Here is a 13089-nt window from a genome sequence, read left to right on the forward strand (position 1 = left end):
ACAGAACGGTCATCGTTGAAAGTGGTTTGCCTGTCGATGTTGTAGCCGAGTGCCAGTAGTGGACGGTGAACAGTGCAAGTTGGAGAGAGTGTTGTTGGACTTGTGCCGGCAGCCACTTGTCGTATCCGTGCGAAAGACACGGTGCTTTCCAATGTTTCCAGGTGGCTGCGTATTTCGGTCTTGATGCTGTGGCCAATGCTTGTGATTGAAGTTGGTTGAGAAGGTCATGTAGAGTTTCCGCAGTGTTCGGGGGACAGGAATCTGTTGCCACGCACGAGATAAGTTAGACCATAATTGGCTGTGTGGTGGTGCCTACGCGCGTGACCCAGCGTCGGCCATAAAGTTGATCGACTCAGGAAGGTGGATACACGTCATACGAAACTCGAAGATGGCTTCAGCCAGCCAGATTTCCCGATTAACCTCTTGTGCCATCGGATTTGAGCTCGACGGTTTGTTGGTCCATGATACCGCGGACGTGTTGTTCGACCACGCTCTAACCAAAACCGCCGGTGTAGTCGTGTTCGAGGCCCAAGTCGGCCCAAAAATCCACGCAGCTAGTGCGACGTAGAGCTACTCTCGGAAATTGATATTGAAGCCCGCACATCCTGTTGATGAGCGTATCAGCTGACGTTCATAAGGTCGAATTGGATCTGAATGTACTGTTTTGCGGCAGGATCCCGCACGACCAGACCCAGATTGCTTGCATCCATGTACAGATGCACGTCGGCCGGATGATCCTTCGTAAATATGGCAAAAGGCAATTTTTGAAGTTGGTCATCGCTCAAAATTTTGATGAATGTTGTTATCGACAGGTATTTTACCGTATCGTGGAGCTTGCACGCTCGCAGCTTGAAGACGCTGGTAGAAAGGTTTTGCCGCCCGTAAACACGAACACACATGCCGTAAGCTACCGAGAAGCTGCTGAAGCTGGGTGCGTGTTGTAAATTGTCGATGTTGCATCAAACGGATCCATCCAAGACCTTTGGCTATCTTATCACCTGATATCGAGACGGTGCACTCTGCGGTGTCGAATTCTAGGCCAAGTACTTGGAGATGTGTTTCCCAACTGGATAATTTTTCTTCGTTGATTGACTTGGGACCAAGGACCGCCATCACAGCAAGGCGTAGTGCTTCATACGCCAAGAGTAGTCGATTGTCTATGTGGGGGTTCAACGAGCACGTGGTCATCTACCCATTCGTAGGCAAAGAAAGGTTCGTGATTGTTGGAACTTGAATCCGTTGTTGCTGGTGATTCGTTGCTAACTAGCCACATCATGGCACCGCCAAACGCGCCGTAGTAGGCCGGGGAACTTGTCCAGCTAAATGGTGCAGACATATCGATTATCAGGACGCCTAGGTCTGGTATCATGGCAGCGATCCAATGGACGTGGCCACTAGCGAGCATGAGATGTCGGAATGCGACTTTAACATCTCCTTCCATGATTGTTGTCACAGTTTCTGTGTGGTCTGCTCGACACGCCAGAATTCTTCGCGCGATTGTTGATACATGCTCGTAGACGACATTCGGAGAGGAATCGGTACTCGATACGTCATTAGTTGAACATCCTTGGGGGAAGGAGAGGTCATAAATTAGACGAATGTCCTCCTGCGGATCACAGACTTTCTTCGGAATCGCGCCAAGACGACTGATCTGGATGTCCGACCACTGTTTTAGTACGGCGATGGCCATCACTACATATTGGCCAGGATCTTGTCCCTTGCGAATCGATTTAACTACGCCATTGAGATGGCGTAATGCTGAGCCGTGATTCTTCAGCGGTCGCGTTTGATGCGGTGCATCTGCTCGCTATAGAGGTTGTGTGCCTTCGCGATCGATCTTAACAAGAAGTACTTTGTGCTTGTAACCATCGAGCAGTTTGTTGAGACGAGAGGGATGCATACCCTTGTTGGAGCGGGGGTTTGACCTCGAACGATCTCAACGATGTCTGGCAGGCTCATACCGTGATCGATGGCCATTGCGATCACCACCCGTTGTTTTCATAATGAGCTGCCATTGTCGCTCGTTGTTGCGCTGCGGGAAATTTTCAGGTGGTGCGTTGCCTAACTGACCACAAAATTCGTTGATGTCGTTGGCGCGACGGGCATCACTGGCTGAAAGGCGTTGATTTAAGTGATGGCACACCCCGCTTGAAAGTCTCCACGTTGCGGGTTTCCGATCACTGAGTACCATCCGACTATTAATTTCCGCGCCAGCCGTGTTGTCCCGGCCTGCATCGCCGCATTGGTCACGCGGATGCTGGGAGCTGGGACTTGCAGTCTTCTTTCTTGATCGAACCGACGTGTCCTGAATGACACCTTCTCTGGCTATAAAGTGGCTTGAGTTGGTTCATGGCCACCTAGCTAGGATACGCTGCATCTTGCTGCTGATTTTGTGGCCTGGGCAGTGACTCGACCGAAGCTATGTCCACCATATTGGTGTGGACTGCGTCACACTGTTGAGTTTGTTGGCTGTACAGTGACTGGAATGAAGTCGTGTCCACCCTTCTAGGGTGACCTGTGCCCTTTCTCTGCTCTTGGTGTTCATTTTGCGAGTTTACCAGGTACTTTGAAGCTAAAGCTGAACGGCCCGCAGGAAAACAGCGCCGTGGTGGTTGGTTGGTTGCGTCAGCACGTTGACTTTGCAGCGTACTTGGATGTATTGGTACTGATACGGGGCAGCGTGGAGGCGGTTCCAATGACTCGCCCAAATACTCACCGTCCCAGTTGTCTTTTCCTGGAGGTGAGCACCACCGCTCCCTGGGCCCGTTCAGTTCTAGTCGCTGTGAACTCCGCCAAACGTTTTTCGGAGAAGACTGCGCAGTTGGTTTGGTATAGCCGTTGGGAAGAAATATGCTCTGTTGGTGAAGATGCACACGTTTTGGTTAGTGGACGGGCAGCCTCGCTTTGACAGGAATTTTAGACATACTTCTTTTCCATCTTGCTGGGGAAGCGGAGGATACGTGCCGTTCGAATCTTTGCGAGCATTAGTGCGATGCGGACGTCGTGTTCGATGGGTCACTGGGCACATGACGAGCCGGGCCGAGTTGGTTCCTCTGTTCAGCCAAGAGCAGATCGTGGAGTTTGACGTAGTTAGGCGTGAAACTGGGAGCTATCAAGTGTCTTGATGACGAATCTGTTAGGGCATCAATGGCCACCGCACTCCGATATCGTTCCAACTGGGCATCAATCCACAGAACTAATGTGAGCAGCATGCTGCTTGGCCACAGTTGACGCGCCTTAAGCTCCGCGACAAAACTGTAAAGAGTAGTCGCCAAATGCTGAGTCACAGAGTCGCAGCGCGCAGAGCAGTACGTCTGAAAGCCATGAGCTCCTGCGAGGATGTCTTCCCAAGACGACGGTTCTGAGGCCGGCATAAATTTTGCGGAAACTCAAAAATCACTCATGTTGATGAAGGACTCTCGCTGCCGTCGAAGACGGAGCAGTTTGTCAACGTGAGGGAAGTGTAGAAACGAAACTCCCCTACTTCCAAACTGAATATCATACGCTCGCGTAGCCACGCCAGGGTAGGTCCACAACTCGCAGCTGGACACCAAGGATTCCACGAACTCGACAGGGGACTTACCTGTGTGAGCTTCAGCTGTTATCATCTCGTGGACTCGTCGTTGTTCAGCGGAAGAATTGAAGCTATGTTTGCACTATTTTGTCGATGGAATTTCCGCTTCAGTTGCGGCAGGTCGTTTTGCTGCACGCGAAGCAAGACGATAAGGGAGCAAATGAGGCTTGTGCGTGCGGAACAGATCGGGTGTCTCGATTTCAGCCGTGGGCTCCTCAGACAGTTGAACGGTATTTTTCTCGCTTGCAGAAGCTGGTCTAGGGCGATACGTAGAGAGTGCTTCTATCTGCTCATGATGCTGTGAGTGCTGACACGAGGCTGAATCGGATTTTTCTCGAATGCCACCAATTGCTTACTGACCGGTCGATGACGTGGCTAAATCCGCCATTCTGATTGGCTGGGATTGTCCCCGGACCCGGCTGTAAACCGTGCGACAAGCTCTGAGCCGGAATTCGGCTGTGTTCCGCGGAACGAAGTGCGAAGAAGCCTAGAATGGGCCCTTTAGGCTTGGAAGACCTCGTGGAGATGAGAAACCATGAGCACGGATCTCCGTCCAAGCCGCCCCCGTCCGTAAGCGGGTTGACACAAAGAGGAACGTCGAAAACGCCTGCATGAACGTATCGTGTATGGTGTCCCGCCTCGCTTAGGGTTTGGACGCACACAGATTTCGTGCACCCGGAGCCCAGAGATTTCCGTGAAGACAAGTGCACAGTGCCCAGACAGCTGGCCACCCGGGGCAAGCCCAGACAAGCGTCACGCTACAGAGCGCAGTCGTCCTACCTTTGACCGCAGAGCGTCAGGCAAGGCAAAGCCCCTGAGTTCAGGTTATCCCTGAACGCAGATCTCGGATAGACTTGCGTTGAAGGACGACTGACTATGAAGCTCAGTATCACGTATGCGCGGACTCGTGGAACCTTGTCCGCAGTTGAGTACGAAGCCTCCGAGAATCCAGTCACGGACAAAGCTACGTACCTTGAAGCTGTGCAAGATCCAGCCCGGAAGTGTCGACGTCAACAGCTGGCCAGTATAATCAAGCCAAGACGGATATAGTCAAGTCAAGACAAAATCGGCTGGTATATTCAAGTCAAGACAAGCTACCCCAAGTATGATCAAACCAAGCTTTTCACCAGACGCACGACGATGAACTTAGAAAAACGCCAAAGAAGGATACCTTTACATACCCTAGCTATAGTCTAGCAGATAAAAAAACAGAGAGTTCGTTTTACTCCCTACTGCGCAAGTGGAAGCAAGTGTCAGCCAGGAATCGGGTCCGCTGATCGCTTGGACAAGGTCACCGCGGAGCTCCCCACACACTCAAGTCCAATTACGTGGGGATCAGATGCTCCAGCGCTGAAGTGATCCGCGTATTCCATATCCCAGTTGGGCCCACTGCGTTGAACGTTGATAGTTGACTGGTGTACGACCCACCGCCCGAGGGTCTAAGAATAAGTGGCGGCTATTTGTTTGTGTATAACTCTGTATTTGTATTGGTTATCTGGAAGGGTGTATATTCTGGGGTTCTAACTCGTGATAACAACCCTGGTTCCTGCACTGCTTCGACCTCCCGACAATTTGGATAGTGCGTTCAAGTCAGTGAACGTCACGCCTGACTGGTCAAGGCCTCCAAACCATCAAACAACTCATCCGGTGACCTATCCAGGCTCCCCGAAGATAAACGACACCGACAGGGAACTCACAAGGTGACACGCCACCCTCGTCCGCGGCCCCCGTAACCTGCGTTTAAGGCTTAAGGGGCTGCGTTCAAGGGTTTATCTTCCCGAGAAGTGCATTTATCCACTTCTCCGGGCTGGCCACCGTACACTTGGGCGATTCAGGTTTCACCGGTCTCGCCACAGTGCTGCAGCCGGTTGCTGACTCCAGCCCGTGGTGGGCGTGAACTGGTACGAGGTGGTGAAAGAATACTTCTGGCAAGAAGAGCCTCCTCGTTGGCTGCTTTAACATCTTCGTCCATCTCGAGAACGTCGAAGAAGGTCGACGAATTGGCGTGGTTTGAGCCGCGATTCCTTATCGGTGGGTCGGACGGATTTACGCTGGGTCGCAGTACTTCGGGACTTAAAACATCACAGAAGGACGTCCCGAACGATCCCGACAAGTGTCTAGCTATCGGTTTCTTGTCGTCCACATAGTACACGTAGTCTGCAACGTGCTGCGCCGAGAGGAATGTGTGTTGTCCGGTCTGAGAATCGACCACTTGCAGACACGGTCGAATCCGGGGGACACCTGGGGTAGAATTCCTTGGACGAGCTCATCTAGTGTGAGCTGCTGTTGTGGCACATTGGAAGTAGCGGGATTCAGGCGCTTGTCCATGATAGCCTCATGAATGCTGCTAAGTTCGTCGTACGTCCAGCTGTCGACTTGGAATTGATGACACCACATTACCATTGCCACCACAGGGTTTACAGTGTCACAAACGGCATTGGCCCTTGTTTCGATCGGGCCATTCATGGTGCTGAGTATTAAACGGCCGTCCGAGTAGCCCGTTACTTGACGGTAGCAGAACTGGTCTTCGTCCTTTATGCACACAGCTTGTCGAAGCCACGTTCCCAGCCTCTCTCCTCCAGCATCCGAGTCTAGCACTTTCCGTGCTAGAGCCTTCGTTCTCGACAACTTCACGGTTTTTGTGTCATTGACGACTTCGATAACGGTGGTAGTAGAAGTCCCTCTGGAGCTTTTGACCTTGGCATACACTGTAGAGGTGCGGGTATCTTCGACGTCTTCGGGAAAGAGCAAACGCAAGGAGCCATATGGTAGGGTCGAAGCAGACGTGGTGCGGCTGGGGCGTGTTGGTGAGAGTTCGAGCTCGATCTAGTTAGCTGACTGTTTCGCCAGTGGAAAACACTGAAATGACTGCTCTACCTACTTTTGGCACGCCTCTCGTGGGAGAGATCTCGGTGCCAGTCCTGCTTCTGCTGAACGTGCCTACCGATCCCGGAAAAATTGCATTCCTTCGCATACCATCAGGAAAATGACTAGTACACTGAAAGATCGAAGGGCGGCATGTTGGGCTTGACGAGGTAGGCCACCGCATCGAAGAGCAGGAAGTCGGCAATGGAGAACTTGTCACCGAGGAAGAACTTGCCGCGGACCGTCTTCTCCAGCATGCTGAAGTACTTGGGGGCGCTAGCAGATAGGAACGCCCCGATCTTCTCGCATTTGGCAGCCGCGTCCAAGCAGAAGCAGGTACCGTAGAGAGGTCCGTTCAACTCCATAAAGGTGTCGGTGATCATGTCCACGAACAGCGCATCGGTAGTATCAGCAGGATGCAGACCCACTAGTCTGGCTGCGTAACGGGCAATCGCGATGCTCTGGGCGTAGAGCACGCCGTCGACCTCGAGCACCGGCACCTGGCCGAGCGGCAGGGTGGGCTTAAGCGCCAGGAAATCCGCGGATCCCTGGCCGACGGTCTCGTCCTCGAATGACACGTTGCCGTAGTGGAACATCAGCCGGGCGAGCGTGGCGCGGGCCGGTATGGCCCAGTAGATCAGCTTGAGTGAAGGGGTAGCCGACATGATGGTGTGCGTTCGGTCTCGACAAATTCGGAATGGACGACATTCCGTCAGCACATTAAAGTAGTCGATCGGCGAGGTGCGCAGCGTTGGCATAGCTACGTGTTTATACTGTATTGTCACTAGACGCCAGAGGTATTTATAATTGACACTACTGAATGGGACATCTCACTCGATTAGATTATCTTCCGTATCTCCGATTAGATGAGCTGTGGTGCTGTGCTTAGATGAGCGCTCCAGCTATTGCAGACTGTAATCTACAGCGTACATAACAAGGAGGCGATATGGATAATCGTGCGGCTTCGCTGGTGCGCTTTCTTGCGTCTCCCCGAAACGCAAACAAGTAAAAGCAATCCCCCAGTGGATGAGTTAAGTCTTGACTACAGCCTGCATCTAGCCCAAAGGTATGTATACTGAATCGTCAAACGACATGTCCTGGTCCTCAGTAGAGCGCGACCTCAACCGCCAAACAAACCGCAACTACGATAGTCAACTAACTGTCCTGCCTGGATCGGTTGGTGCTCTCTCACTTTACAATCTGCCGCCTGCCACCAAAGCGAAAGCGTCAACGCACAAAGAACACACCGCACCTCACGCCAACCCCATCCAGCCATGGCCGCCGCCATGGAGAACTACAAGCTCTTCACGCCGCTCCAGCTGGCCGACGGCCTCAAACTCAAGAACCACATCGTGTACGGCCCCACGATCCGCGCGCGCTCGGACCCGGTCTCGCACGTGCCGCTGGAGCGCAACATGCAGTACTACGAGCAGCGCGCGAGCGCGGGCTTGGTCATCACGGAGGGCACGAGCAGGGCTTCGGGTGGTACGGCGCGCCCGCTATGTACACGGATGAGCAAGAGGCCGGCTGGAAGGAGCTCGTGCAGCGCGTGCACGCCAAGGGCGGTAAAATCTTCCTGCAGCTCTGGCACATGGGCCGCCAGTCGCACTCGTCCTTCCACCCGACCAACGAGGTCGTGTCGGCCTCGGCCACGCAGTACGTCGACGGCCGCACGCGCAACGCCCGCGGCGAGCACGTGGGCTTCGAGAAGGCGCGCCCGAGGAGATCCCCGGCGTGGTGGTCATGTTCCGCCAGAGCGCCGTGCGTGCCAAGCGCGCGGGCTTCGACGGCCTGGAGCTGCTCGCCAACAACGGCTACCTCATGGACCAGTTCCTGCAGTCGTCCACGAACCAGCGCACGGACAAGTACGGTGGCTCGTTTGAGAGCCGCTACCGTTTCCTGCACGAGATCGTGGAGGCGCTCAAGACGGTCTTCCCGGCGAGCCGCGTCGCGGTGCGCCTGTCACCCAACGGCGTCTTCGGAGGCATGGACAGCGACGGCAACACCGAGATGTTCACGTACGCGTTCGAGCGACTGTCGGAGCACGGCCTTGCGTACCTGGCCATCCTGGACGGCTTCGGCTTCGGCCGGTACCCGACCATGACGCGCCCGCTCACGGTCTTCGACACCAAGAAGGCCTGCAAGGGCTTCGTCATGGCCAACAACAGCTACTCGCGCAGCACGGCCGAGGGCACCGTCAGCAGCGGCGCCGCCGACCTCGTCAGCTTCGTGTGCCTGTACCTGCCGAACCCGGACCTCGTGGAGCACTTCCAGAACGACTGGCCGCTGAACCCCGTCATCGATGCCGAGTACTTCTGGGACACCTCCAAGGGCGACGAGTGCTACCACACATTCAAGCCGTACCAGCCGACGAATGGTAAGACCGAGCAGAAGAACTAAAGGCGGAAGGAGGAATTCACGAGCGAACGCGTCTGCGGCGAAGAAGCGTTATCGTTTTAGATTAATGAGAAGCTCACATGATATGCTGGGATGTACTACTAGCAGCAACAGCCGGGTCGGTTGTGTTCTCGACTGAGGTTGTCCAACTTGAAACTAAGACGGAAAGCCTTGCGCAATGTAAAAGAGACTGGCTTGAACTTAGATAACTGATTCCGATCATGAAGCGAAGTTCGGTTGAAGTACCTACATACTGTACGTGTGACAGGCTACTGTCACATGGGTGGCACCGCCAGTGCGCGGTGGCCAATCACAGTCCCGTATAGGTTTAATGGTTGGGACGGTCTCGAGTGTCGCGACCGTCCCAACACTCAATCAGAGTCTTATTTCCTACGCGCTTGTGCAAGCCTGTAGCGGTCTCAAGCCCGTTACACATGGTAGCACTTTGTGATCCGTCCAGCGACCAAGATGAAGGACACGTCGGTGGACGACGCGTCCACCCTTGGAGGGGTGACCTGCATGTCGCTTGAACACGACAGCTTTCCTCATCTATCGCTGTTCGAGTGGGAGGCACTGCACAGACTCGCTGCAGTGTCAGGTGACGGCGTCGTCAAGACGCTACTGACCGCCGGCAAGGAACAACAACAACGCCTGGCTATCCAGGAGATCTTGGCACGTGAGCTCGCTGACCTCCGTCAGCGTGCGACGACTCCCACGTCGACCAAGAACAAGACCGACATCGTCAAGCTCGATGTCTCCACGTACAGCGGTGAAGGCGAGGGCCGCCTTCACCTGAACTGCTGGTTCTGCGAGGTGGACATCGCGATTGAAGCTCGGCAGCTGTCTACGGAGCTCGCGCGCACTCGCTTTCTCCTGTCCAAGCTGGCAGGAAAGGCAAAAGAATGGGCGCTCGGCAAACTCGTCGCCGACGCCTCCTGCTTCCCGACTATGGCATCCATGAAGGCTGACCTGCGACTCGCCCTCGAGCCGCCACATAATGAGAGCGTCCAGCGATCAGCCTTCCTGTCGTTGAAGCAAGGACGCATGTCCATGCTCGAGTACATCCAGCGCGCGCGGCACCTCGTGTCGTGCATCACGTCGCATCCAGTGGACATAGCTACACGAATTCATGTCTTCCTATCCAGCATGAACGCTGGCTACCAGCGTTTCTACCTGACTCGGAAGACTCCATCGACACTAGAAAAGGCGTTCGCTGTTGCGCTACGCGAAGACTACACTGTGACGGCGTCGCACGCATTCGACGTCTCTCGGGCCCCGGCGCCTGTGCCAGAGCCGATGGAGGTGGATGCGATTCAGCATTACGGTGGACGCCAGGGCCCGACGTCATCGCCTCGGGCAACACCATCGCCATCGACGCGTAGTCCGCGTCCGATGCTGTGCTTCCGCTGTGGTAAACCGGGACACCGCGCGGCCGTGTGCCGCGCGCCGTCGCCCATGCAGCCGAACGTCACAATCGCGAACGACGTCGCCGCTCCAAAAACCGGTGACAACTAGTAGGTGCGGGACACCCTACTGGTCGTGGAAGGAGCGATGGTTCTCTGGTGGCAGAACCTCCTCCTAGCCCTCCAGTGCTTCATGCACGACGATTTGCCACCACATCCGGCAGTGACTCGAGACTGATCGTGCTCAGTCTCTACGTTGACAGCGCAACGCCCGCTTCGCCCACTGCTGGTGTAACGTTGACAACTGTCACTTGTGCATGGCAATTGTCTCTTATGGTTTAACAGATAAATATCTGTTAAAGGTTTTAGATACTTCCTCACCTTGGTGTAAGTCACACCAATGGATACATTGAAGTGGGCCACCGCAATGAGGGTCCACACATACCCAAAGATCCTATTGGTAGAAAGCAGCATCTTTCTACCAATCAGAGACATGCATATTTGCGGGGCTCTGACAGCCAGCCGCTGTCAACCCCTTTCATAGATGAGAAACAGTTTTATCAGATTTAGGAGGAAGATCAATTTACAAGCAATACAGTTCTCATTTTACCTTAAACAAGCTACTTGGTATTTTATTTTATTTATATTATACTTGTGTACTCAAGTATAATTAACTCAAGTCATTACTAAATACTTACGCTTCCTCATACACGTCGCGCTACGTGTAAACTAAAATAGTGAGTCAAGTTAGACCCACTACACCTGGTAGCACTTCGTAGTCCGTCTAACGACCGACTGCTTGACGTTCGTACGCGGTGTACGAACGCGAAGCCGAGAACCACATGAGCACGGAGTTGCCCATGGAGAGCTCCAATACGCCTGCAACGCATGTTGCACGCGCGGACTGCCCCCACCTGTCTGACCCAGAGTGGGAAGCCCTCCAATGACTGTCAACAAGGGGCTTAAGAACGCCCGTGCGACCTTCAACACGTGCGTGACGCACTTGTTGCGCTCGGTGCGCGACTTCGCGCCGAGCTACTTCGATGATGTGTTCATCCACAGCCGAGCTGTGGACGGGAAGACCGACGTAGAGATGCACAGGGTGCACCTCCAGAAGCTACTTGAACTTATGCGAAAGCATAAGCTCTACGCGAACGTGAAGAAGTGTATCTTCGGGGCGAGCGAGATACCCGTCCTCGGGTGTCTCGTAGGAAAGAATGGCGTTCGCCCTGACCCGGAAAAGGTCAGAGTGATTAATGAATGGGCAACGCCTTCAAGTTTCAAGGAACTGAGGCAGTTCCTTGACTTGGCCACGTACTTGTGCAAGTACGTGGAGGATGATGCGGGCAAGATCCGCCCGCTGTCACAGCTTCTTAAGAAGGGAGCTGTGTGGAATTGGACACCCGATTGCCAAAAGGCATTCGATGCAGTCAAGCGGGGCTTGACTGAGGCGCCGATCTTGGCAGTGGCTGACCAAGATCGCCCATTTCACGTAGTGTGTGACGCATCCGATTTCGCGATCGGATGCGCGTTGATGCAGCACGATCACGAGGGCCGTGATCGTGTCGTCTACTACCAATCGCGTCAGCTGAAGCCAGCGGAGCGCAACTATCCGGTGCATGACAAGGAACTCCTTGCCATGAAGTACGCACTCGCAAAATTCCGAGTGTATTTGCTTGGAAGTAGACCGTTTGTGGTCTACACCGACTATGCATCACTGCGCACTGCAGTGAAGTCATCACTCATATCACAAAGAATGGCGAGATGGCTCTCATTTTTTGCAGAATATAACTTCCGGGTCGAATACAAACCCGGAAGATTGAATATGGTGGCCGACGCGTTATCACGTCGGCCGGATTGTGCAGAAGCTGATGACGTCAATGCCATTGACGCCATGCGAACGAGCACACCCACGTCGTCTCTGTTGGACGATGTGAAGGCCGCGTAAGCGCACGACGCGGACGCGAAACTCTTGCTGGCCCATGGCACAACACCTTCTGACAAGGCTCGTCAGAAGCTGCCCAAGCACCTTCGAGTGCGTGCACACCGCTTTCGTGTGCACGACGGACTACTGCTTTACAATGCAGTCGACGACAACGCGGATCGCGTTGTCGTGCCAAATGACCATGACCTGCGACTCAGGATCATGTACGAGTATCATGATGCCCCGACTGCGGGACATCTCGGACGTGAGAAGACATACGTCCTTCTCACGCGCGACTTCTACTGGCACCACCAGTATAAGTGGGTGCGCAAGTACATCCGTGCTTGCGAGGTATGCCAACACGTAAAACCTGCGCCATTCGCGCAGGCTCCGTTACAATCACTACCGATTCCGTCGGAGTGTTGGAAGTCCATGTCTTTGGACTTCATATTTGGTCTTCACCCGGACAGCGGATGGAATACCGGTGTTGTGGTCTTCGTCGACTGCTTCAGCAAGATGATACATCTTGCTGCGGTGCCGGCAGAAGTGACCGCGAAGCAGACGGCTCATCTGTTCGTCGACATGGTGTTTAAACACCATGGCATGCCGTCCGACATCGCGTCGGACAGAGACCCGCGCTTCACAGCGCACCTGTGGCAAGAAGTGTTTACACTTCTTGGGAGCCAACTTTCAATGTCGACTGCGGATCATCCGCAGACGGACGGTCAAACCGAGCGCGTGAATCGCGTGCTCGTCGACATTTTGAAGAGCTACGCTCACTCGTTCCAATACTGGAGCGAGTGCTTATCGATGGCAGAGTTTGCTATCAATAACTCAGTGCATGCCTCGAAAGGACATACACCGTTCTACGTGAATGCCATGCGACATCCACGTCTACCGAGTTTACTCGGAGTGATGGCTCCCAC

At 54.1% G+C, this 13089-nt stretch overlaps 2 protein-coding genes across 2 annotated transcripts; one reads left to right on the top strand and one right to left on the bottom strand.

Moving 5' to 3' along the window:
- Positions 1 to 6564: 6564 nt before the first annotated feature.
- Positions 6565 to 7197, bottom strand: IUM83_03721 (Glutathione S-transferase; the record flags this gene model as incomplete). The annotated part of the gene is made up of 1 exon (XM_067927749.1): positions 6565 to 7197. One exon carries the CDS (start codon positions 7195 to 7197, stop codon positions 6565 to 6567), a length of 633 nt encoding a protein of 210 aa, XP_067795197.1.
- Positions 7198 to 7713: 516 nt separating this feature from the next.
- On the top strand, positions 7714 to 8839 carry IUM83_03722 (12-oxophytodienoate reductase; the record flags this gene model as incomplete). Its single annotated transcript, XM_067927750.1, has 2 exons — positions 7714 to 7924; positions 8022 to 8839. 2 exons carry the CDS (start codon positions 7714 to 7716, stop codon positions 8837 to 8839), a joined length of 1029 nt encoding a protein of 342 aa, XP_067795330.1.
- Between the last annotated feature and the right edge of the window lie 4250 nt (positions 8840 to 13089).

Source organism: Phytophthora cinnamomi (assembly GCF_018691715.1).
Source record: "Phytophthora cinnamomi strain GKB4 chromosome Unknown Contig21, whole genome shotgun sequence".
Classification (NCBI taxonomy): Eukaryota; Oomycota; class Peronosporomycetes; order Peronosporales; family Peronosporaceae; genus Phytophthora; species Phytophthora cinnamomi.